The sequence below is a fragment of the Diachasmimorpha longicaudata genome, chromosome 10 (assembly GCF_034640455.1).
Source record: "Diachasmimorpha longicaudata isolate KC_UGA_2023 chromosome 10, iyDiaLong2, whole genome shotgun sequence".
NCBI classification, from domain to species: domain Eukaryota; kingdom Metazoa; phylum Arthropoda; class Insecta; order Hymenoptera; family Braconidae; genus Diachasmimorpha; species Diachasmimorpha longicaudata.
In genome coordinates, this window is record NC_087234.1 from 7,371,574 (window position 1) to 7,397,249 (window position 25,676).

Genomic DNA, 25,676 nt, shown 5'->3' on the forward strand with positions numbered 1-25,676 from the left:
CTAGAGGGTGAATACTGCTGACTGTTGGCAGTGTAAAAAAATTAACATCATCAATTGGCTCCAAAAAAAATACGTTACGAAATTTCCATGCGCGAAGACAAATTCACCTCGTGAAAGAAAGAAAAAAATCAGCCGTTTCAGGAAGTGAAAAAAAAAAGAGCCAAAAAAATAATCCGAACCGTTTCACCGCTGCCCCCAGCGCATATTCGTCTCTCATTCATGAAACCCCTTAAACAATGACTCGTTCTTTTTCTCTCTCTACCAACGTGCGAAGAAACAGGAGTAAAAAAAAAGCAGATTTTTGTCGTTAGGGCGCATTTGCATTTCTCCGGGCCTCGGACTAGTGGAATGAGCGTAGAAAAAAAGGGTGGCCTAGGGAAAAAAACTGATCACGGTAGAGTTAGGAGGGAAAAAAAGGGGTAAAAAAAATTTTTTTTGAAGGGGGAAAATATCACCTCCACGGGGGTACCTCACAATATCAGTCCAGGAGCCATTATTTTAATGTTTATCTGGATCAAATTGAGGGGAGGAATCCCACTGATTTTTGCCTTCCCTACATTTGTATTTATTTATTTCAATTATTGCAAAATTTACATTTTGTTCTTCCCGTGAAACGCCCGAGAAAAAAATGCTCGCAATAAAAAAAAAACAAATTTCTTTTTCCTTTGCGGATAAAAAAAAAATCAGAGCATACCCAGCCTCACTGAAGGAGTTCCGCGTACTTAGCATAATCTCACCAAGGGTAGTTTCAACACTAAGAACCTTCTCACACCCCTGAGTGGTATCTGTACATAGTATTTAGCATTTTTGCATCTTTTCTTTTTACGTATCACCTGTGAGTCACCTAGGTGAAGTTGCACTGGTTTGGTACTCATATGGTATTCCCTCCACAGGGTGGAAAAGAAAGAAATGGGGTTTCAAAATTATCCTAAATACTCTTAAGCGTTTTAAGGGATTATGCCTGTAGATGCGTAAAGAATCCGAAAAGGGTACTGCTTCTTCATTTTTTATGCTTGCTGTCTAGTTTCGAGGAGACCACCCGCTGGTTAAACAGTACTTTTTACAACCATTTCTCACCGATATTTTTTTCCCCCTGAGCTTTCGACGATGGTAACGACTTTTTACAAGGCTTGACTCACCTTGAGAGTGGAGATGAATCCAATTAACAGTAAGAATTGCAGTTGACAATGATGATAGAGCTTTTGCTGTTCAACAAAAATGAAAATGTCTCTTCATTTAATAATTTTCAAACTCACTACGATATTTATCGGAATGCTCTACACCTCGATGTTGGTGTCAAAAGGGCGCGGCTATTGAGGGGTTAAAAACTCCTCAAGTCGATAAATAAACCAGCATTCGAGGGGATGACACAGTGAACACATACCCCATAAAAAGAAAAGAAACTTTTTTTTTTCGAGTCAATGAAACTTGTAATTTTTGGTTGATTCTTCATCTCCACTAGTCATCGGGGGTTGCTGTATATGCGGTATGCAAAGAAAGATGACACTGAATGAATGAAATAGGGGTGGCATATTCTTGCCACTGTGGAATACTAAATAAAACAGTGAAAGGGGTGGGTTTTCCAGTCGAATGACTCTCTGCGCTACAGTACATATATTTCTCTCTTTTTCCCTTCATTTTTATTCTTTATTGTTAATGAAAGAGGATGGATGCTGGGCAAATGAATAGGGGTGTCGAAGGGTAGTGTCTAGACATTATGCCGATGTATCGCTAGTTACAAAGGTAGCTGAAGATGTGTCCCATAATTTTTCAGTGAGGCCAAATGTTGTGACACTCATCGGCACACTGGTTTCAGCCACCAGATTTTTTCCTTTATTACCTCATAAAAAATTTCCCAAATTTCATACCTGAGGGATTTTTCCATTGACTTTTACACTTATATAAATACGCCAATTAAAGACAAAAAACAATCCATGATCATTGACGATGATTTTGGATTTTTTTAGACCCGAGAACAACCGAAACAACCAAATACTCGATTCTTTTCACTCTCTGCGAACCCGTTTTGCCCCACACCCTTTAAAACTGGCATCTGAACCAAATTATTCACCCTGAAATAATGAAATCACCGCCACAGGCGAGGAGAATTAATCCTTAAAAAATCTCAGGGCCCCAACAAAAAATTCTAAAAAAAATTCAGGCCCCAAGAGGGTGGCGACGATTACGTGAATCGCTAATAATAGAAGAGATATGTAAGACTAGAGAGCGCATAGTCTCACGCTTCAGGTAAGATAAAGCCTATCCCCACCGCGCGGCGCGCACGACAGGCCCTTCCCCACTTCTCCGCGACCTGAGGCCCTCCTCCCTCCCGGCAACGGGCCCACCGGGTCGTCAAGTCACCCCAGTGTAGTTTACCGTTCAGTGATGTCTCTTTAATTTTTATTAATGACATCGAATTTGAATTTTTGAATCTGTGATATGGGAACAACCAACAAAACACCATCCTATGGTACAAAAATAATGATTCATCTTGTGTTGACTCTTGCTCTCTCTGGTTTCATTTTTTTTTTCTTCTGGTCCTAACCGGTGATTTTCACGTGTACGTGATGTGGTCCTCTCTGTCACTGCTTAAATGAAAATGCGAAAAATATTCTGGGGGAATTTTTCGAGATGGGGGAGAAGAATTTAGGAAAGTCATCCATCATAATTATCCGGTTGACGGAACGTCATGATACCGCAGAGTTTCATCGAGGGTTCCAGTTCTTATAGTATTGGGTTAGTGAAGTTTTGCTGATGGGGAAGTTTGGAAGGCATCAGTAATATTTCCCACAATGCCGTTATTTAAATTAGTAAACTAGGAGGAAATAAAATAGACTTTTCGTTCAATGCATAAATTCCAGTCTTGACCACATTGAATTTTTGACTAGAAACAAAATTTCGAAAACAATGGCCACTGTTGTCTGTCAGTTGAGCCACGTGTTTTCCGTCTGATGAGAAGCAGACGTCGGGTTTTATACCCCATACACACATCGCGCCATAAGCCACAAGTGCTTTCCATAGAAAAAAAAAGGTGAGAAAAAAGAGAATTAGGTTTTAGTAGAAAAAAAAATTTAACCGCCCAAACACTTGTGGCGCAGGGCTAAAAAAAACATGTCACGTGCATTTGAAATTTTTTGCCACTTCTTTTGTCGTCATGAACAGGTGAGCAGATTTTTTTAACCCAAGGTCACACGTCGACGGTGGGAAATCATCAGCACAAAAAAAAAGTCACAAAAAACGGGGAATTCTCTTTCTAACTTCAGTAGAATTTAAAAAGTGGATAAATCATGAATGAAAAATTCTATAATAGACCAAAAAACCTCTCAACACCCCTCTCAACCCCATCCCCAATCGGTGGGGTTAACGAACCGCGCGAGACCAGAAATTATCCGCAACCCTTGAAGAGATAAAAAAAAAATAAACCCCTAAAAAGTTGTAAACCCTTTGCCCTAGTTACGGAGGTCTGCAGGTTGAAGGGATGCTGGTAGACAGGAGGGAGACACCGTCGGAATAAAGGGTAGAAATCCACCAAGAATTCCGCACCTCTCACCCCCCACCTGAACCGGTGAACGCAAGCCCAGAGGGACAAGGATAGAGACAAATTCTTCACAGAAATGCCATTTCTCTCTTTTTCTCTGTCTCTGTTCCTCCCTCACTCGCGAGCTTTTAGATAGCGGGTGGGGGTCGCCAGCACCGCGGAGGGGCAAGGGGAGGATCGTCTCTTTCATTCGGTAGTTGGGGGTGAGTAGGTCAAACTTTACGGCCCTGGTGTCTAGACGTCGTTGCGCGCCCGTGCAGGGCAGTAAAACTGTTTTAAGGGGCTGTTTTACCAGCGCACTCAGTAACCGATGGGGTTGGTGTTGAGAAGTGGCGGGACGACCAGGGGGTGGTGAACAGTCATACGCGGATATGCGCGAGGAATAAAGAAAGTAAAGTTGAAATGAAAAAAAAAAAATAGAGAGGAAGGAAAAAAGAAAGTCCTGATTCGCAGCGAATCTCCGTTTTATGTCTCCACTCTCGTCTAGACAGTTAATTCCATGGGGGTGTTTTTTTTTTCGTTGTTTAGGTTTGTTAGTTGTCGGTGAGCTTCGTCATGGAGGAGGTAGAATTGGTAGGATTTTCGTTTTCCTCTGGTTTTGTGGCAAATTGAATTTTTTATGGGTTAAAATTTTTTTGTTTGGAGCTTAGGAGAGTGAGACGTCCCAGTAATTTATTTATCAGAGCGTTGATATAAACAAAATTGTAAGAGCGATCATTAAACAGGCTGAGAATTGAAAAATTTTTTTCAGGACACAATGAAAAAATATTGGTTAAATTGTGCTTGAAATTTTAGAACACTCAAAACTGACTGAAGAAAACAACGAACCCATTATTCCTCTTCTCATCCACTCAAGTGGTTTGTTGAGTCTAAATATGAACCGTTTACACATATCTTTCGCCGTGGCTATTTACCGAAAGTGTCACTAATCGTGAAACATATCCCTCAAGTGTCTCCTGTTGAGCCACTCAAAGACACCAGAGACGCCGATAAAAGAGAAGGATCCTCATCAATCTTATGCTCTAGTTTTAGGGTTCTAAAGCATTTCAGTTGACTCACTATTTTACGACCCTTCCCTACCCTTACATCCGTGCAAACTTTTCCTCGAGATTTTCTGATGTCCGCAACGCGGAGGTGGGCAGGTGTTGGCACCTGCTGCATAACTGCCACCTGTCCCAAGCAGCAGGGTGTCTCCGAAAAATTTTTTTTTTTCGCAGACATTTGGCTTCCACATTCATCTAAACCGGGCCCCAGTGCGTTAGGCCCATTGGTCAGCCACAATAATCCCTCCGATCAATTGAAATGATTTTAGGGTGAGAAATCGGCTCGTGTGGTATTCAATATTTATTACACAACGTCCATTCATATTGAATCTAATTCGATGGAAATAGTCTCGACGAAAATCCCTCCATAAATCACGCATTCACAGTGCGTCGATTATTCATGAAACAACTTCCGGTCTTGAGAAAAATTGGGACAATTTTTTTGTGCAGTAAAATTCATATGAAAGGAAATGAGTGAATTATTGAGGTCCGATGAATTCGCACATCTGCCTGAGACATCCCTAAAAATGTGAAGAATGCAAAATTATGAAATTTGATAAGTCATGTAATGACACGATGTGATGGAGTCACATGTTTAAAAAATTTTACGGTCACTGAAGCTCCGGCAACACGTGGTGACCGTGTTACCAGGTCCACTCAAGTGGGCCCCTGGCACACTCGTATCCCTTCAACCGTTCCCGGATCGCGCCACACACAAACACCAAAAACTTTGTTGAGTGTAAAAATGCGGTTGAACTGCGTAGAACATCACGTACAGAAGATAGAGTTACCCCTGTCCAGGCATCAAGCCAAATTTCACCCTATGCTGAGGTATGAAACCCCTTTGGAGTGAACATCATCAATTTTTCAGACGACGTCTGGCGTCGTTCGCGTCTCTCCACTTCCTAAAAGACTATAACAATCTCTTTTTTGATTCATCTAGTAATTGTTCGCTTATCGTCCCCTACCTTAACAGTATCTTATAAAAGGAATCCACGGTTCATAAGTTCTCAACCAGCTTCATAATTAATTTTTTTACCTCCATCTGAAAATTTAACGATCCATAAATGTTACGAATCGAGTAGATGAATCCATAACGAATAAACCCCCCTCCCCATCACAACCACCCACCATGAGGCGGGAGGCGGTGAAATGCATTTTCTCGTTTATGCAGTAACGACTCAAGATTTTAGTGGAAACTCAGATGCAGGAGGTGAAACAGACGTCTAGGGAGATTGCAAGTACAGTTTGACGGGTGGTGCGAGAGAAAAAAAAAAGGGGGTAGGGGGTCTCTGTAGGAAAAGAGACGTGTGTGGGTTTATGGGAACAGGGCCGCGAGACCATCTAGCCGCGTCTGGCGCGCGGCTGGCTGCTGCCGGTTAGGGTTGTAAAAATTTTACTGCGAATTGTCTGCAGACTCTTTCATACCACCCCTCGTATCTCCCTCCCTTTGCAACCCACCCTCCCCTCCCCCCCCCCCTTTCCTCCCCCAGTTCCGCCATATCTCTATAACACAGGATAGTAACTCCTTCAGTGCTTTAGCCTGGTTGCAATGTTATGGTCGAGAAAAATGGGAATTTCCCCAGATAAAATGCTCCACCCCCTTTTTGATGAACTGTGGGGGTGACAAAAAGGTGTCTGGGTCACGTGATTTTTTTAGGAGTGAGGACTGGGAATTTTTCGGGAGATTGGGTATCAGAATTTAATTATAGTATTACGTTCAATTATATTATTGGATATTGGAAAGTGCTGGGGTACTTCATTATCATACTATTACTCTATTATTTGGGAGACTTCGATATGAACGTAGCCTCAAGTCCTGAATAAATAAATCTACTCGTTCCTGTCATTTATCAAATTACAAAAATTATTTGAACTGCCTTATGAACTCACAGCTCCCCAGCACATCACATGAAACTCCATAGTCACAAGTTAACGATCTTGATTCCCCGACAATTTCAAAACTGAAACAACAAAGTGAAGAAGATAAAGGGGGAATTACAAGAGAACGACTGAATGTAACTCTCAAAACGATTTCAGGGCCAACTGTTGAGTTTTATCACTCGTTTTCACTCCTCTTCTCCCTCTCTCTGTCTTTCGCTCTTCCCCTCCCCCTTTCTTCATTCGACTTTTCTTCCCCCTTTTTGGCTTGGGCATATGTTTGGTAGAAGTTTCAGAGTCACACGAGATATGGCCACATGTGTCTAATAACTTCGTCCTTCTTCATCGCTGAAATATAGTGCCTTCGTGCTTTTGAAGAGAAGGGACGAGGGGGACTACATCTCCATGAGACACTTGAGATGCTCTGACGTTATGAGACTAAAAAAAATATCGAAAATGATATGAGGCTTGTGGTGTTACTGCCTCATGGTGGGAAACACATGTGTCATTTGGGATTTTAATGTGATTTTTTAGGGGGCTAGGGTTTTTTAATTGCATATTTCGTTCGCCATTAAATTTTCAAATCATTCTGTGTATTTTTTTTAAAATACCAAATATTGCCATTTTATTTTTTCTTCATTTTTGTAGCGTCAAAACATCGATTGTCACTCTCTTCCAAAATATCTAGAATTGATCTTCTTAAAAAAATCTTATTTCAATTCACATTTTATTTATGAAAAAAATATTGAATTGAATGTGAAAAGAAGGGGGGGGGGGGATTTAATGGCGATTAGTGATTGTAAAAAATAGTGGGAAATATTCACGGTCTTGCCACAAAATTTCTTCACCCCCTTGAAGATACTTGCCCATCTGCCACCGATTCATCACCCCGACCATGTGGGTGTCCCGTACCCCAACGGCCCCTCCGAAAACCTCCACTCGTCACATTACACCACACACGGACATCCCCAAATATTACCAAAACCCCAACCTCTCAAAACAAGTGAAAAAAAGCGTATCAATCCAATACCAACAGTCTCCTTTACGATGATGTAAACACCAGAATTGAATTCATTCCAAGTACTTAAAAAACTTATATCTTGAAAAAAAGTCATAAAAACAGCGTTCAAACTATTGGATAATAAAATTCTCCCCGAAACCTAGGGGATTCTTCCATTTCCCTCAGGAAAAAAGGCGAAGATAAAACTGGATATAAAATTATGCAAACTCTAGGAATTTTCATTTTATAAAAATTGTTTTCATGATTTTCTGAATGCGATAAAATCCTTTCAAATGTCCGAAAAACTCCAAAATAATCCAAATATATTCCTTATCATCGCCAATTGAAAAGTGTTATTGAAGAAAGTCATCTCAACCTCACGTTCATCAAAATCATAATTAAAGTGGGTTCCACCCTAAAACTTTAAGATTCCCAGGCATTCCAGTAACTATCGGGGCAAAATGGAAAGAATAAAGTTGTGGCGGCTAACAACCGTAACCCTCTACCGCTCTTGCCCCCAAACGTCCCCAAAATCTCTCCCACCAAATAATCCTTCTCCCTTCGAACCATCACCCCCCTCCCCCCTCTTCAAGATGGCGACCACATAAAAAAAATGCGCCGGAGGGCGAGAGATAAATCATCCCCCACGAAACTCCGCGCAAAAAAAAAAACTCAAGAAAAACTCAATAATTCCATCGTCCTTCTCCTTCGTCCTTATGACGTCACAGGGTCCGTTGGGCTAGGTCATGTGGAGGGCGTCCAAGTGCCTACGGAGTTTCTCCATCCAATATCCCCCCTGTCCCCATCCACCCCTTAACTCTTGAGGTTCAACTCTTGCAGAACAGAACAGAACGGAAAAATGGGTAGAGAGAAAGGAGTGAAAAAAAAAGGTGGGGGTAGCCCCCGCGGGGGTGTAGTGGGTGTTAGGGGTCGGTGGGTGGGTGGTGTATGGGGGGCTGGAGGACGCGGAGAAGTACCGAAAAAAGCAAGGCTCGCAGAAAGGACGCTCGGCGTCGTGGCGCTCTTTTGCTGATCAATACGCCGCCTCGTACGCGGACGGTCACGCATGTGCACCGGTTGGGGCTCTACATCGCCCTCCCCCCCTTTTTTTTTTCCAACCCCTTACCACCCTCACTCAACTCTTTCCTTTCCTAGGCTACCCGATTTTTTTTTTAACCCACCTCGCATTATTTTTTTCACCTCTTTCTCATACCCCTCTCCACCCCTCGTTGCCCTCTACCTTCCCCGCCGCTCCGCCCCCCACCACTCGGCCGAGCGTTCACTTCTCTCACTCCACCTAACCTCAAAAAGAGAAAGAGAATTCTGAAGCTGCAGAAGAGAGGTCTTTCGATATTTTATTTTATTTTTTTTTTTCTATTTCCTCCGTTTATTCATTTTTTTTTCTCTATTTTGATTTTCATACATTCGCTGTAGACTTTCATATTCTATTTTTTATTTCCTCCTTTGCTGTACAACATGTTTTTTTTTCTCCAATTTTTTTTCGCTTTTCCCAGTACTTGGTCTTGGCTTTTTTATTATTCTTTTTCCTTTTTTTTATTTCATTTCTCCTTTTAGAAACGATTTTTTCCCCTTTGGGTTTCCTACCCATTTTTTTTTCTCGTTGTTTTTGTTTTTTTTGTCTCCCACCGTATCAGCTCTCCCGCAGAACCACCTCCTACCCTCCCTCTCCACCCATCTAACCCCCTACCTACCTACAGTCCACCTCTTCTTTTCTCTTCCAGGCTGGGGTATTTTTTTTTTGCAAGGGGGCGTCGGCGTTCTTTTGCTATCGGCTCTTTCACTCTCTTTTTCTCGCTCCGGGTTGCGCTCACTCATTGCCAATACCTTCAATCCCCATACCCAACTGGTTCTCTCCTTTTCCCCGGGTTTCACCTACCCCCCAACCCTCTCCCGCACTCTTTTGGTCACCATTCGCACAAGTACACACATACTTTTATTCCGCCTCGAGGTATTTTTTTATATAAAGATTTTTTTACGATTTCTATGTTGAAGCCGGAAAAAGAAGTGGAAATGGAGATGGGGCAGAATGGGTCGATAGAGCCAGTATTTCCGGGTACATTTATCGGTTCTAACACCATTGTGCCCCGTTTATTTGAGTGAAAGAAATGGTAACATTTTTTTCCCACCCTGAAGTTCCGAAACCACGGGGCAACATAAATTCGATTTTACCCCTATCCCCTCCCGCGATATCCTCAAAAGTCGGTCGTTTCATTGAATCGAATTAATATAATTTTGTCTCTGGGAGAACAATTTTATTATTGAAGTTGACCATTGTTTTATCGGACAACCCTGTAGAAATTTCATTTCTCTCATTGTGTCCATTTAGCGAAATTTTTTTGAACGTCAGGGGCTTTAGTGAAAGGGGGCAGCTGAGAGGCTTGAGCTCGTTGCCTCCAGTGACGATCCACGGGGGTGGAAAAACGCCTCGCACTGATTCAACGTACACCTAGCGTTTTTTTAACATGTTCCCCCCCACCGAACCTGCAGCGAGAAAAAAAAGTTTCTGGTCCCCGGCATCAAGGTACTGAAACCCAGAGCTATGATGACGAAATCAAGCCCGGTAGGTGTTGAAATCAGAGTTTTCAGGTATTTCAAAGGAAAGCTTTGGTCGCTACTGATCTCCTCATCCCCCTTTATATGACCAAAATCGCCCAAATGACGAGACAAACAGGTGAATCGGGCGAAGTAATCCTTTGTCATTGTCCAGCTTCTGCTTTGATCCCTGTGAAATTCCCTGGACGCCTCCGCAGTTCATCTGGGTACATTTCATCTCCCACCATAAATTTAGTTGATGGAATCAAAATGTGGAAAGAGTCTTGACGAGTGAAAAATTAGGATTTGAAAATATGTTTCCAATCGTTCTTATCGAACACCCATAAATTCGTTCAAACCCACCACTATTCATCACAAGAAAACCGAGACCTGAGAAATATAAGAGGGACAGGTTTCTTCTCGGATGAATGATTATCTTTCTGATAACAATGAAACATGAGAGAGAATTCTCCTGTTTACCACTTCATTAAACACTTTTTCTGACAAAAATAATTTTATCTACAAACTCTCGGAGAATTCACTTGTCCGACTTTTTCTCTCTCCCATCTTCGAGGAAGGAAAATTCTCAAAGTTTGTGCAACTTCAGGTTGTCAGGGCGATTGAAGAAAATTGTGCCTGGTGAATTGAGAGAGTAAAGTTGATAAGGAAAGTGGGGGAAGTCACGAGGGTATTGAAATTTCAAGGACGTAGTTCGATGATTGCTTGGATCGCGATCTTTTTCCTAATGTCGAATACGTTGTGGGTAAAAAAGATGATTTTTTATAACACCAACGTCTTTGATAAATGGAAAAAAAAATTTAAGTACTTCCAAATGTACAATTTCAAAGAAAAAGATAAGCATTTTAAATCTCCAAATATTAATTCATTCTCACTGTCGTCGTCACCCCAGAGTATCTCCCGCTCGAAACATGAGTAATTGGACAAGAGTCAAGGGTACAAGCCCGAGATTTTTCCTGGGTCCTGAGAAGGGAAACGAGGTCATCAACAAAAACGGAAGAAACTGATATCCTTTGGCTGTCCTCCATCGAGAGGGCATTGGACCCGAAAGACCTTCAATGTACTCCAAATCCCCCTATACATATGAGCCTACGGGGGGGAGATTCATAATGGGGTGCTCTAAATATACTGGCCCAATATGGAACGTCCATTTTTGCCCTCTACAGGTGGCATCCAACTCCACTTATCCCCATGGTGAGAAAATTTTATGTCCAAGGATTTTTTGTCTATTCCTTCCTCTTCAGAGAGGATGCGACTGAATGGGATTTCTCTCCTCTCTCTCGAGGAGACACAATTTTTTTTTTCACATCTTCCGGGTGAGGGGATAAGAAAAAATATTGAGCGATGCCTTCAAACCGGATATCGCACTGTCCGCCATCTTGAATTTTTTCTGTATGTTTTTTTTTATGTTTTCTTTTTTTTTTATTCCAGGGAAGACATTATTTTCGCCGCCATGTTCTATTCTCGTGGCAGACAGGAAGAAGCGAGCGTGCGTTGTATTTTTTTCGAACCAATTTTTGTCGTTCTTTTTTTATATTCTCCTCTGATTTTCCCGGGTGTTTTCAGGGCTTTTTTTTTCGCGTTTTATTTTTCCATCGCTCTAAGGTTAGAATTGGCTCGTACCCCTGCGCGCCCAATCGATTGCCACTCACTCGGGGTTTTCTCTCTTCTTTATTTTGAGAGATTTTTTTTTTCGTGCGGTATTCGGGTGGGGAGTTCTTTCGAGCTGATGGGAGTTTTTCTGTCGAGATATTGATTCTATTTTTTGAGAAGAAAAAATAAAAATTCTGGACGTAGAAAAATATCCAATAAAAAGTACTTCCCTGTTCCGTAATTACGGATCGTGGAATTATTACGAATTTTTAATTGGAACATTCAGTGGAAAAATATTTTTCAATTTAAATTTTATAAATGAAAAATATGGAATGGAGGAAAATGAACAATAGAAACAAGTGGGTACAAACAAATCTGCTCTCCCCTTAGAAATTCCATGACTTACATATCATCGTATCGCATCAGGCATTGAGAAGAAATGAAGAGAGAATGGAAAAAGGGTGGAGTTTGAAAAGGGGAACGACTGCTACACTAGTAAATGGCAAAAGTCCCGCATAGTTTGTAGCCAGTTGGGGCAAACTCCGGTCCCCCTTTCCCCTGAAAAATTCACCGGTGACAATTTCACTGGCCCAACCAAGTGGGAATCATCAGCAACGCGTACGACAAAGAGCAAATGTCCCTTCTTTCAACTGCTTTAAGACTCAACATATATAAAAAAAAATGTAACAATAATTTCTTTCTTTCTACCAAGTTTTGTCAGACTGTCCTGGGACACTTAATAAAATAGGGTGTGAAATAATAATTAAAATCACAGAGCAGTTTCACGTACCTTATTTTGAAATAAAAGGGTTATTCAATTCACGATGACGAAATATGAAAATTCATCTTTTGTTTCATATTACCCTTTGTCCTTTTTGAATATTCACTTTGTTCCGAATGATGATGGGTACGTGCATTATTTTTTCCATTTGAGGGGTGATTTGAGAAGGGGAATACTGCGATTGTTGTTAATCATAATAATTATTTTTTTTCCACACGGAAATGATTCTGTATAATTTTTATGTAGAAATCAATTTGGAAAGGAATTACTAAGTTTCATAAATCTCCGGCTAATTTTTCTAAATATTTTGATAAATTGAAACTGTTTTAATGTTTATCCGAATGAAGCTTTAGTTCATTTTGTGATATGTTTTTTTAGCAATTATTGGATTTTTCTCTTGTTCCAGCAATGCAATCCACATGAAAAGGATGCAGATTACTGGGGCACTGGACGTGGTACTAAGCAGGGATACGAGGTTGGTTTATACTATTTTTTATTGGAGCACGGATAGTGTAAGGAGATCCGAGTATTATAAGATGAAAATATTTACATGACTAAGTAATTAATAATTTACGGAAATATCTGTGGGGCAAAACAGACCGTGTGGTTATGAGTGAATGAATGATGGTCGTTGAAATTAGAGCATCAACTTTTCAATGGGATATTCCAAAAAATCCACTCGGATCTCCTTATGTCCCGCAGTGGCCAACGGAATAACCTTTCTACTTCGTAATTTCAGCATTTCCTGTTGCAGGCCAAGATGAATGCCGACCACGGACAAATTCAGAAAGGTAAATAAATCAAAAATATTAATGAAATAACGAAAAAAGTCCGGGTGGAAATTAATCAACGATGAATTCGCCGCTCGAAAAGAATCAAAACTCCCATCTGTTTTCATTCGTCTTACGTCACGAAATGCAAACCGATTCCAACCGGTTTATTTTTTTTTTCTCCTCCACTTGGTCTGTTTCTTTCACACACACGCCTGTGCTACGTTTAGACAAGCGCTAACACATGCTCACACATAGGTATATCGGTGTGCGTGAATTTCAGGTTCCTTTTTTCCATAGCAAGTTGAGATAAAAATGTAGAGGAAACAAAAAGGATCTTTTTGGGTTTCCTGTGTCTCCTGGTACTTGTCCCATGGCTCCCAAGGTCGCTCTTACGTAATTGCATGTGGGTCACATCCTAAGGCCAAGTAACCTGTCTTCATTGAGATCTCTTTTTCATCCCTTTTTTAGGATTTTTTCTTTTCATTTTTCACCGAGTACATTTCCCTCTTGGCTCACTGGCAATGACCTACGCCCCAATCACATTAGACTTTTTTCCATTCTATACCTCTATCCTTTTTTGTTATTCGCTTTTTTTCTTATCGTTTTGCTTTCTGAACTGTTGCCAACGGAATTGAGTAATCGTCGGCTCGTAAAAGGCAAGTGCCATGTTACCATAAACGATTTTCACTGCCAATGCCTTTACACGTGAGAGGGAATTTCATGACCTAATACAACTACTCAGAATTTTTACTTTTTGAAATTTAGCGCATTAAATTTCGCAAATTGTCTTTTCCGGAATAATTTTTTTTTTCCAATCCTCCGTCCCAACCGAGAGAAAAAAAAAATATTACCCCAACACAAACCATTCAAAACCCATTACCAACAATTCGTTGAAGTGGGCGTTATAATTCTAAGCACAAGATTCGTCTTGTGATTATAATTTAGTTACTCGGAAGCCGGCGCCGGGGGCTAAGCCAGGAGAAAAAATAAATAAATACAACACCTATAGGATTGAGAATAGCCAACTGTAGACAAGCACCCATGAGTACCTATTGCGCAATTCTCCTCCCCCCTGCCGCCCTCCACGAAAAATGTAGGAATAAAGATTCCGAGAGGTGGATAAAGTCTTCCCTTGTTAATGCACAGATCGCATGATGCCTAAATCGAGGCGCGCTCGGATGAATCCGATTTCGAGGCGTCTCGATTGCCTGAAGGCCATCTCCAGAATTTTTGAAGGTTTCTTACCTCTCTCCTTACCTCACCGCTTCATTCATTTGATCCATGACGAGTCTCTTTTTATTGTTTGAACGCCCGCAAAGCAGTCCAACCTATTCGTCTTGATGACTTACGGAACAGCTGCCATTTTGACTCGTCAAAGATCACGAAATAAAGTCACTGGAGTCCCATTACAAATTTCCCAGCGGAAAAGTTCGAGTGATGGTAGACTGGATTTTTGCAAAATACAAAAATACTACTAGACTGCTACAACTTTAAAAGTAGGCATGATTTATCATGAATTATTAATTCCCAAAACAAACAAAATTCAGGAAATTTTCCTATTAACAGCGTTCGAGGACAATGATTTATGAGTTGTTGACAATATTCGAAAAATGATATTTATAGAATTTTCGAAAGGACAAATCCGATGACGATATTCTCATTCTTGTCTAGAAGAATTCCGCAGACACATACATTCACCTGTTGATGATGCATCCGGGAACATTCTGAGTAGAATGGAAAATCAACGGGAGAAGAGACGATGAGGGGGGGATAGGGGGAGGGGACCGGTATAACAACAAAATGAGTTGAAGCCAGTCACTCTCGTCGACTTGGGTTGTATTTCATGTTTTTGCTGGACATCAACTGAAACTTTACTGCCAATTAAAATGGCCCCTTCGCTTGGGTAGTCAACTCTATACGCAATCTCTGATGACAGCGAGAAGTCTTCCTGCTTTTCGTTCGGACTGAGAAAATTTAGTTGTTTCTCAGGCCAATTGAAAATCACGAATTCAATAGCTAACAAGTGGAAAATTGCTTTCGTCACTATATAATCAATATATTTTTCTTCATAAATTAGTGATACTGTGATGATGTGTCTTACGATGAACGGCAGGTTAATTGGATTACTCTCTGAACTATGGGAAAATTAATAAAAACAGGGCCCTATACTTCAACTGAGAAGTTGCAATTTTTAAAATTATTTTACAACATGTATATTTGCTCGGGAGGGTAATAAATGGCTGTCAAATCAAGGATTACACTTCCATAGGAGTCAAGTATGAAATAAAAATGAAAATAGTAGAGTTGAAAAAATTACTAGAGCAATTTGAGATGAGGATTGTGTTAGCTACAGATTTACCTGAAATGTCGTTACGAATGGGAAAAAATTGAATAGTCTTCTGATTCGGAATGACCTCCAGTCGTATCTGATGCTTGAAACACACCGATCATATACGACATTTATTCTCCAACCGTCTGCCATACGTCTAGACCATTTCAGATCACTCTATCGGTTTATATCGTCTTTTTTACGGCGTAGACGCCTTTTTTTATATTTCACTCCTTCCTTTATATCTCCTCACGCCTGACTTCGGGATGTGTTACACCTGTGAAACTGTACATTTTTTTTCCCCTCCCAGCTCAGCGGGGTGATATAAAAAATTGTTTTTTGCACGATGGAAGAAGATGAATGAGATAGATTAATTTTATTTCACTTAATATAATCTTGAGAAGTTTTTGACCAACGGTATATCTTCACATTCGAACATAAAATGATATGCCATTTGCAGGTGTTTTTAATTCACTTACAATTGCAAACTTAGCCCACAATTTTTCGAAAACACCGCGAGGCGTCAAAAATCATGAATCAAAATTTAAAAAAAATTAGTCGAATCAAATACGTGAGGTTGCTGTAACGGCATCAAATTAAGAGCCAGTATTTAATCAATTAAACAAAGAATGAGTTGACAACAGAGATTGCTGCATCACCAGAAAAGAAGTTTTATTTGAATAAATATCTTTGCATTCAGTCTGTCCTTGAATTTTCACTGACGTGTGATGAAAAAAAATTATTTGTACCTATTGAGCTCTTGAAAATCGATTAATCGATACTTGTCTCACTTCGACATCACCAGCCACTGACATTTCCAGAGTTTCTTTGCATAATTCACCATGTCCTCTGGCTCCCTGGCTCCTCTTTTCTGCTGTCATTTTTTCCGACCTCACGATAATGTTCAATGTAGATATGAATAATAACAACGAGTATAGGTCGTGGTTAAAAAAAATCTCATGAGTTGACTTATCAAGTTCATACGATAATTCAAATTAATCTAAACTATTAAAGTTTCATAACAATTTTTCGGACGCCATCCATTGTCTACTCGTTTTATTTTATTAATTGATTCGTGATATATTTCTTCGGTTAATCAGTATTTAAAAATATTAAAATGAAATCTTGCAAATTACTGGAAGCTGTGTAATACGATTCGTACGCCCAAAGATCACGATACGCAAATTTTGTCGAATTGCCTTAATATCCCTCAAAGACCTGACGATAATGATGATGGCTTCTCATGACCATATCGCCTCGAGGTAATACCGCGGGATGAATAAGAGACGGTGTAAATTCCATTTGAAGTACTGGAACGAAGAGACGAACATACGTTGTATGCAAAGTCCAAGAAAATATCCATCAAAAATGGTGGGAGGTGGTAGTGGCGGAGGGGCTCAGGGGGAGGGAGATCACCTGGGTAACCAAAGCACTTGAAGACAACACGCGTTGAAATACATATCACGAAAGGCGTGCGAGCACCTCGTAGACTCTGTACAATACACGAACGCACCGGTGTAACTGTTCTACGTGCATGCAAATTATAATCACTGGGTTCAAGCGCACTGGAAAGATCAATTAGATATGCTGAAAGAGTGTTCTCCCGACTCCTTGCGTTATCACGAATATTTTTATTCGTGCATATGAACTATGATATTTTATTTAACTATTTGTTGATTTTGTAGATTGAAATGTTGGCGTTTTAATCGTCTCTGTCGGTATAAAATAACTTGGCATATTTATCTTATTCTTTCCTGATTCGAAGAGTTTATCGGACTTCCAATTTTTCATTTCTGTTGTTGAGTAAATGGTCATCAAATCGTTGAAATCAATCGTAGATGTCGACTAATCGCCACCTATTTCTCAATTTCCCGTAGTCAACATGATTTCGTCATCAAGAATTGACTGATGATTGATCATCGTGGTAGCAGGCAATAATTTCCACGATAAAATAAAAATGTTGATCATGATGGTAATAATAGAAAAATCAAGTGGTGAGGGTAAAAAAAATACAGTCTTCTGATTGCTCATTAGCATTGGGACGATCTAGTTCTATCCTTCGTTAAGTTTTATGCTGATCGAGCGTGAGTGTTGGTCCATGAGGGGGGGGGGGAGAGAGCCATTAATGACATGGCGAGAATTACATTGCGCATGTTATGTGTCCTTGCAACTCAAAGGATCCTTGCCCTTTGCACGCCATACGCATACGTGTTATTGCGTCAATCATAAAATCGAAGAGTTCGTTTCGATTTATTGCTCACTCATATATCGAGTGTTTAGGTTAAATTTAACATTTTGTTTTGAAAATTTTTATGTATGTATAATTTATAATCATAGGTGAAGAACAGTATCGGGGCACTGGGGGTGGTAGTAGCAGTGGTAGTCCACCGGCGAGTCTTCTAGTTGTACCCCAACCCCTGACAGTGAAGCCCTCGCATCCGTCGCATCTAAATCCTCACCTGGGCGGTCCGCACTCACATCCACCGAGGAAATATCAGTGCAAGATGTGTCCACAAGTAAGTGAAAAATATTAGAATTTCTTTGCAATACAAAACTTTCCAATATTTTCCATTGGTAGAAAATAAAAAAAAAAAGGACAAGAATGTCACTTCAACTCTGAACAATAGATCGATTTTTTTAATCGATGAAACCCCGGAATTTAGCGAGAAATTCTCCGTGGCAACCCTTTACGGTATTTCTCCTGCCATATTTTTCCCAAAAATATCGTAAAACATCTGAAAAATGTCTCCCGGTCTTTGAAAAAACCACTGTTGGGGTTTTCGCTGTTGTAAAACATAAACCTTAGGCTATTTAAAGCCTGTAAAACCCAACGGAGAAGGGGAATTGAAGAGGTGGTAAAACCTACCCCACTCGTGGGCTACCTAGTCACCCGCCGTAAGAGACAATTTCTCGTCTCCAGGTAATGGAAAAAAAAGGGTTACCCTTTTTTTTTCTCGTGGGAGAAAATAAAATTTGTCCATTTATTTTTCAACATGAGGGGCTAGTTTTACGATAGGGGACGGCTTGAAAATTATTATTGCTGAGTGTCTGAGGCCTTAATCCGAGCTGGAAGGGCAACTCGTCGGAGGATAAGTAGGCATCTTGATAATAAAATAGTGCGTGCCGGACCCTTGAGAAAGTATCTTTACCACTTCATCTATTTGAGAAATGGATTTTCGAATTCCTGAATGTGTGCTGACGCGCGGAGATCGCCAGAAAAATGATAAATTTTAGTCGGAGAAATTCATTTTGATTGAACAAATATTTTTATCTATAACTCACGAGATAATGGGGTAAAACGGTTTGTCTATTTAGTTCCATAATTCTCAATGTTAAAATCCGTGCAACCGTAGAGCAAAGTAGGAAAAAAATATACCTCACTGGCGTTCAGAAACGCATGAAAAAAATTAATGAAAGAAGAGAGAGATTCAAGTCCAGAAGGCAAGTGTACCGTGACGACACAGCATCCTGTCCCACCTCTCTCTGTCCTTCCCACCCATAGACTTCTTTCACCTTCAGTGCAAAGTCGATTCCCTGTCCTTATTCACCTCCGCTCAAACAACAACGAGGAAATAAAAAAGAAAAATAGAAAATAAAACAACAGCAACAACAACAACACCTCCATTCAAGTTTGCCTTCATCTTTTGCGCTTCTGGTCTTCCGCTCATCTTCTTGTACTGTACATATAGAACCCAAAACCGATATGCCTCTCCACCTCATCCTCATCCTCATTATCGTCATCATTCTGAATCACTTCCAATCTCAGTCTCTCAAGTATTTTTCATATTTTTTTTTTCATTCATTCCTACCCCTTTCCCCGTATTCCAGATCATGAAAGGAAAACCGCAACGACCTTAACCTCACACATATCTCAAATAATCGATAAAAAAAATACGATAATGATCGATCCCGGGATTTATTTTACCATCAGTCTGATACAAAAAGGACTAATACATGATTAAAAAAAAATGAGATGTTATTTTTTTGAATTTGTTCAAACTTGTGGGAAATTGCTCATGCAGGTAGTAACTTTAGCCAATAGATTAGCAATATGCTTCCAAATGGTTATTTTTCACATCATTTCCTTCGATCATGAATAATTCATAGCCCATTTTATTCTATCAAATTGAATAGTTGAACACCAGTGATTGTTTGCTTGAAAAAAAAAATATCATTTCCCGAATTAAAAAAAATCCAAATGGATTATTTTCAGTCAAATAAACAATTACGTAATTCACACTTATAATTCGATTCGCCCGGTGAAAATCCCATGTATTATATAAAAAAGATTCCCATAAGAAATTCGGCAGTCTTGATAGCCCCTGAATAGGGTACCTCTCTCCTGCTTTTTATTCTCTTCTCTTTTTTGATTTTTTTTTTTCTCCCTTTGAGACTATTGGGTTAGCTTGGGTAAGGTCGGATCAGGTGCCTGCTGATGTGTGCAAAAGAATGAAGAATAAGTATAAGAAGTATACGAAAGAAGGTGACTCTCTCTCTTAAACATGTAGGGGTGGTAGAGGGGAGACACCCCATGAGGTATGGTCGACAGCCTCCCACGCCAAACAAAAGTCCTTAAGCCTTAGAATACTTGAACATGATACCCCATTTACCGAGTCTATGTACTGAAAAATTTCATCCTATATCTATACAATGGAGGGGCCCTACAAAAATGCCCAGAGTTATGTAACCGTCGGTTGTCCATCGCTCCTAGCTGGGTCGCATGGATATTTGACGATTTTTATTGAATTGAATTAACAATTGAAAGGCCCAAACTGAGGCCCAATATCGCAGCTCCATAGGTGGGAAATAATATGAGGAAATATATTGGTCATTTTTATGAGTAAAGTTACGCCAGGTTCACGATAATTCATCTCAAAACAATCGAATTTCATTATCCCCTCCTCTGCCCATAATAAGTCCCAAAAATATCAATCTATCCAGCCGTAGCTAGACAATTCGTTGATGATGATGAATTTCACTCCCCAGTAACGGCTCCTCACCTTTCTCCTCAATGATGATGCGTGACAATTCGAATTTCGTCCGCAATTACCTTTTCGTTGGCGTCACGTGATGATGAGAGGAAGTTGGGCCCCCAAAAATCACTCTCCCAGCTTGGAGTCAACGTCCATTCAAGCCTTTTTCTTCATCATCATCTCCACCTACCAAATCTCATTCTTTTTTGTTTCATTCCTCTTTTATCTTGGGGCCCAAAAGCCGACCCTCAACTATTCGGCCTTATTACGCCTAGGTCCCAGCTGAGAGCGTAGTAAATGCTACCGGTTAATAGAGAAGCCACTTTAAACATTTTTTACCTCTCAACTTTTTACAGTAGTTTCATTTGAGGCCCATTTTTTACCCCCCAATGGGGGCATCAAGATGCACTATAGGTGTCGCGTGGCTATTTTTTATTTTCCAAATTGTCTATGGAGTTTTTTATGTCCTTGGGGGATCGGCAGGCCGTGATGATGCGTCGAGGTTCAGTAGCCGACGATGGGTAGGAAAAAAGTACAACCAGAGGGAGAGAAACACTCATGTCGTAAATCTGCAAGGGGCCTTGCGGGGCCTCATCACTGAGCGCCATCTTAAGCTCCCCTCCCCTCTCTCTCTCCCTCACTTTTTATTTATTATTATCATTTTTTGTTTCAATTTCATTTTTTTTCGGTGTGAGCCGCTGTCTTGCCTGCCACAAACAAAAATCAGGCCTCACGGGTGGCGTGAGTGGGGGGCAGGAAGGGGAGGGGGGGCAGGGAGAATGGGCCCCCGGGACGGTAGCTAACCTTCTACCCGCGTACACTCGCTGGAAATTGAGTAGCTATAAAATTAATTATCCGACGTGCTTTATCGCCCAGAGACGCACTCCAGTTTGTTGAGTTATGGCCAACTGTTTTTCAACTTTTTTTTACAGCTACTGATTTCTTTCGAGCACTTTTTTTTTTTTTTACCAAGGCAAATAATGCGTGAGGAATTAATTTAAATTGCGCTTTTCAGCGTTTGGTGTTTGGGTCAATCGGATTTTGACGAATGAACGAATAACAGCTACAATTTTTTTTTTCTGGAAAAAAATACATGAAAATTATTTTGAAAATAACTTTTTTTACGCCGAAAACATTATTTCCATTCCGCATTAAACGAAACCCATAAATAAAACTTGTAGGGATATTTCACATGCCTCTAAATATACCACCCAATTTAAATCTAAAATTTTCTGGTGTAGAAAACCCCTAATTAGTAGAACAGAAACAATTTGTTAGGGGGCAAGGCTGAAAACGAAACGCGGTAAAACTTTTACATATATTCACTCTCATTTCTGGTGATGGAATACACACGCATGAGGGTTTTTAAGGATTTTTTTTCAGGGGAGGGGGAAAGGGCAGACGTAGGGGGACAGGTGGCAGGGCTACGATGGGATCTTGAGAGGAGGATGAAAGAACCCGGGGGCATGGGAACCTGACTTCGGGGGCAGCATCCCTAGGAAATGAGCTGCGATCTTCTCTCAATTCAGAGGGGGGGCACCCTCTCTCTCTCCCTCTCCTTCAATCTCTCTCCCACTCTTGATCTCTTCTATCCCCCCGTTTCCTTTCCCGAGTTTTTGATGGGGAGAAAGAAAATGAGAAATAACGGGGGAATTTAGGGGGGAGGGGATTTTTCGTTGATTGTGGTGGGGAGAGACAGTATGTGCACAACACACATTAGCTTTGAAACGGACCTTTTTGTCCTTTTTTTTTTTTTTAATGTGAAGTAGAAAAAAAACATACAGTGGAGATTCATCAGGCCGTGTGATACGACAGAGCAAACATTTATAAGAGTGGGCTTTCCAAACAAACTATCAGCTTTCGGGGTTTGATAATTGTTCGGGTTTTGAATTTTTTTAAGGGGAACTGAAGTTCCCTAATTCATGATCGACGAAACTCACGAGTCGATCAGTGAATCAGATGAGTAGAAACACTTCCACACCCGCTGAGGTCCTGTGAGATTGATTTAGTAGGCTAATGACGAGCGGCTTCTCCCACACACAACCGAAAATTAAGGATCACGCCGAAGGGGTCCACGGCTTCTTTTACCTGGTACCGGGGCCCATAGCGGGGCGTCCTTTCCCCCGACATCTGGTCAGATTCAGTTTCACGAGCGAGGCGATCTAAGAGAGAAAAGAAAAAAAAAACTGAGAAAACGTGGAAAAAAACGCAGTCCAAACGCACACACCTCCTCCATTTGGGTCTTATCAAATAGTGGAGGGAGCCGTGTGTGGGAAATATCCGCTTCTTCATTCATCCGCTCTGTTCCATCTATCCATTTATATCCTCACGTTAGTTAAACAAAATCCCAACCTCACCTGCATTTCATGTAATTAACAAATGCAGGTGCCTTGGAGTCTATGACGCTCAAAGTTGTATTTACGTCAGAGAAATGTTGAACAATATACGGATATTTGTACTTTATTATTATGATGATTTCTTCAAGTAATTGCTAGACTAATTTATCTCGTTGATGAATAGATGGAACATACATCAGTTATTTTAGGGTTTATCAAATTGTAAATGAGCCATGTGAAGATAATATCCGCTTCTTCATTCATCCGCTCCCTCCCATCCATCGAAAATCTCGATTGGGTTGAACGTAATTAACGAATGCAGGTGTTTTCGGCTTTAGAAGGCCCAAAATTATGTTCACGAGAGAAAAATGAAGAAACTCGTTGGCATTTTTTTCCATGGTCAATTGATTGACCTTAACGAAGTCAAGACTCAAATGCTTTTTTAATACAAATTTCCGGTGGATAAAAAATTACCACCATTTCGGTTTCTTACATCGAAAATCTTGAAAAACCATGTAACCTGAATTGATTTTTTGCGCCGAATATTCCGCATTGGAGACACGTGCCATCACCCGATATAAGTGTAAAGAGTCAGGGGGACCAACCCCTTTTCCAATAAAAACGCCTGCCGTTGAATTCTCCCCTCTCCCATTTTTTGTATCTTGAAATTTCCAGATTTTTGAAAAAAACTCACCACGCTCTTTATTCTCCCCCCCCCCCCACTCCTCCTCGGTTAACAAAAAAAATTCCAACGATATTTCTGTGGATCGTTAAATCAACTAGCACGCGCGTCTCCATAACGTACAATTTTTTTTAATCATAGGGAAAAAAATCATCCCAGGCAAATTTATGACAGAATTTTTTTTATGCCCGTGAAAACGCACTGAGATGAACAGTAGAGGCATAATGCCCAGTGGGCCCACAGTAGCTCCCCCCTAGTTGGAAAGCTGCTGCATTTTTTTCATCTAGCTTTGCATGCTCACGCGCTTGATACACCCCTCCTGTAAGAATTGAAAGAGGGAAAAAGGTGAGCTAAAAAAAAGCGGAAAGGAGCGCTCGTTTCCTCTTCTCATCTCCCCCCTTTTCCACAAAAAAACAGAAGCGAAAAAAAAAATTGTCCGCTGGTCCACGCGCCACATATGGACCCAGTCGTTTATTTTTCTTTTTTTTTTGCACGTTTTTTACCCCCAAAAATTTTTAACAGCCATCAGGCCCCCCCTCCCCCTTTTCCCCGATGTCCAGCGAATCCGATTGAGTTCCAAACACAGAGAAATATCGATTGGGTAGAGAAAAAAAAAACATGAAAGGTAAGAACTAAAAAGAAGGGAAAAAATCTCATTGAAAATTTGCCTAACGGCCGGCCGTTGAGACCCATTGTGAGGCCCTCGATGTCCGGTCTAATTCTGAGCCACATATTAAATAGAGAGTTGAAAAAAATCTCGAGATGAAAATCCATATTTTTCCCCAACATTCAACGGACGGACATTAAAAGTATTTTATTCCCTATTGTGTTACTGAGTCTTAAGGCCCTCTTTTAAGGTGAGTCCCATCTTACGTAGCACGCGTGAGGATTTTTCTGAAGGCATTAGACAGTCAAACGAAATGTCAATGCTGAATTTGCACACCTAAAACGGATTACAGATGTTTTTTGGGGCCTCATTGACAATAGGCCTTATGCCCTGAGCTGAAATTTTTTCGAAGGGGGATATCTGACGTTTTTCGGATTTTTATTTCGACAAGCCGAGAAAATCGCCACATTCAGGGAATGACACGACACCCGCACCAAGGCAACTATGAATAATCCGGTGGCTAATGTGGGGGCCCAAAACGTCACCTCATGTGAGAAAACATCAAATGTTTCTTTTTATCCTTTTTGATGCCCAAGTGACTTTGATGGGCTTTTATTCCTTTCAGCAGTTCGTCACGACATGGAAATAGATTTACCTATTGTCGGCGAATCACTGAGAGTCTTGGGGTCCAATTTTTTTTACTCCATCAAAGAATTCGTTGAAATCAGTTTGGATTTTGTATTCGTGAATATTTCTTCAAAACCAAAATATGAAAATAATTCACATCTCTAATTGACCTGTGTACTCCTCAGACTAATTGTCGAATTTAATGAGAATCCTTTTCCCTTATTGTGCTTTTTTACAATTAAGAGATAAGGCAACGTTCAATTAAAAAAAATTATCCAGTCACTGGGGGTTCTTCAACTGTCTCTCTCTCTCGGCAAAAAATTAGAAATATTAAGAAAAATGACTCGTAGGCGAGAAGAAGATTGTGCTGACAGATGACCGAAATAGAGAGGTTTGGTTTTCTGAAACATGAAAACCACTTGCCATTGCCAGCCCAGAAGACCTTCTGACACATTTTCTTGGTTTCTTTCCCTCTCACCTTCTCTCTCTCCCTCACGGGGCCTTGTCCAGAAAACCCTACAACGGTTGACCACCCCCGTTGTCCAACCACCAAAACATCAAACGTCGCAAGACTCTCCTGGCAACTCTCCGCCCTCTTTGTGGTGAATGTTTGTTTGGTCTGTTTGTTTGGACGATCCCTGGCACGCTTAAATCTATGCCCAGATATTTTAAAATTTCCTTTTTTTTCGTACCTAAGGGTACATTTGGGGATAACAAGTGCATCTAAATGGAGATTTTATCTTCGTATTCTTGAAAAAAAAAATAAAAATGAAGAACAAACACAAATAAGACGGGAGGATGGGTGACACGTCATTGGAACAAAGGAAATTCTGACAATTTTATTCCCACAAATAATTACAATATTATCCATTAGGCCCACATGCAACGGATCATACTACTGATCGGTTAATGCAGAAGCCCAAAATCATCAATAATAGAACC

The 25,676-nt window shown here is 40.5% G+C and overlaps 1 protein-coding gene across 4 annotated transcripts in view; it reads left to right on the forward strand.

The window, feature by feature from the left end:
* The window catches only part of LOC135166340 (zinc finger protein rotund-like), an 83,980-nt gene that overhangs the window by 37,075 nt on the left and 21,229 nt on the right, over positions 1-25,676 (forward strand). For 3 of the 4 annotated variants that reach the window (XM_064128456.1, XM_064128458.1, XM_064128455.1), the window contains exons 3-5: positions 12,814-12,882; positions 13,147-13,198; positions 17,847-18,025. In XM_064128456.1, coding sequence (XP_063984526.1) covers positions 12,814-12,882; positions 13,147-13,198; positions 17,847-18,025 — 300 coding nt within the window. The remainder of the gene's footprint in view (positions 1-12,813; positions 12,883-13,146; positions 13,199-17,846; positions 18,026-25,676) is intronic. The other variant, XM_064128457.1, reaches the window with a different exon arrangement.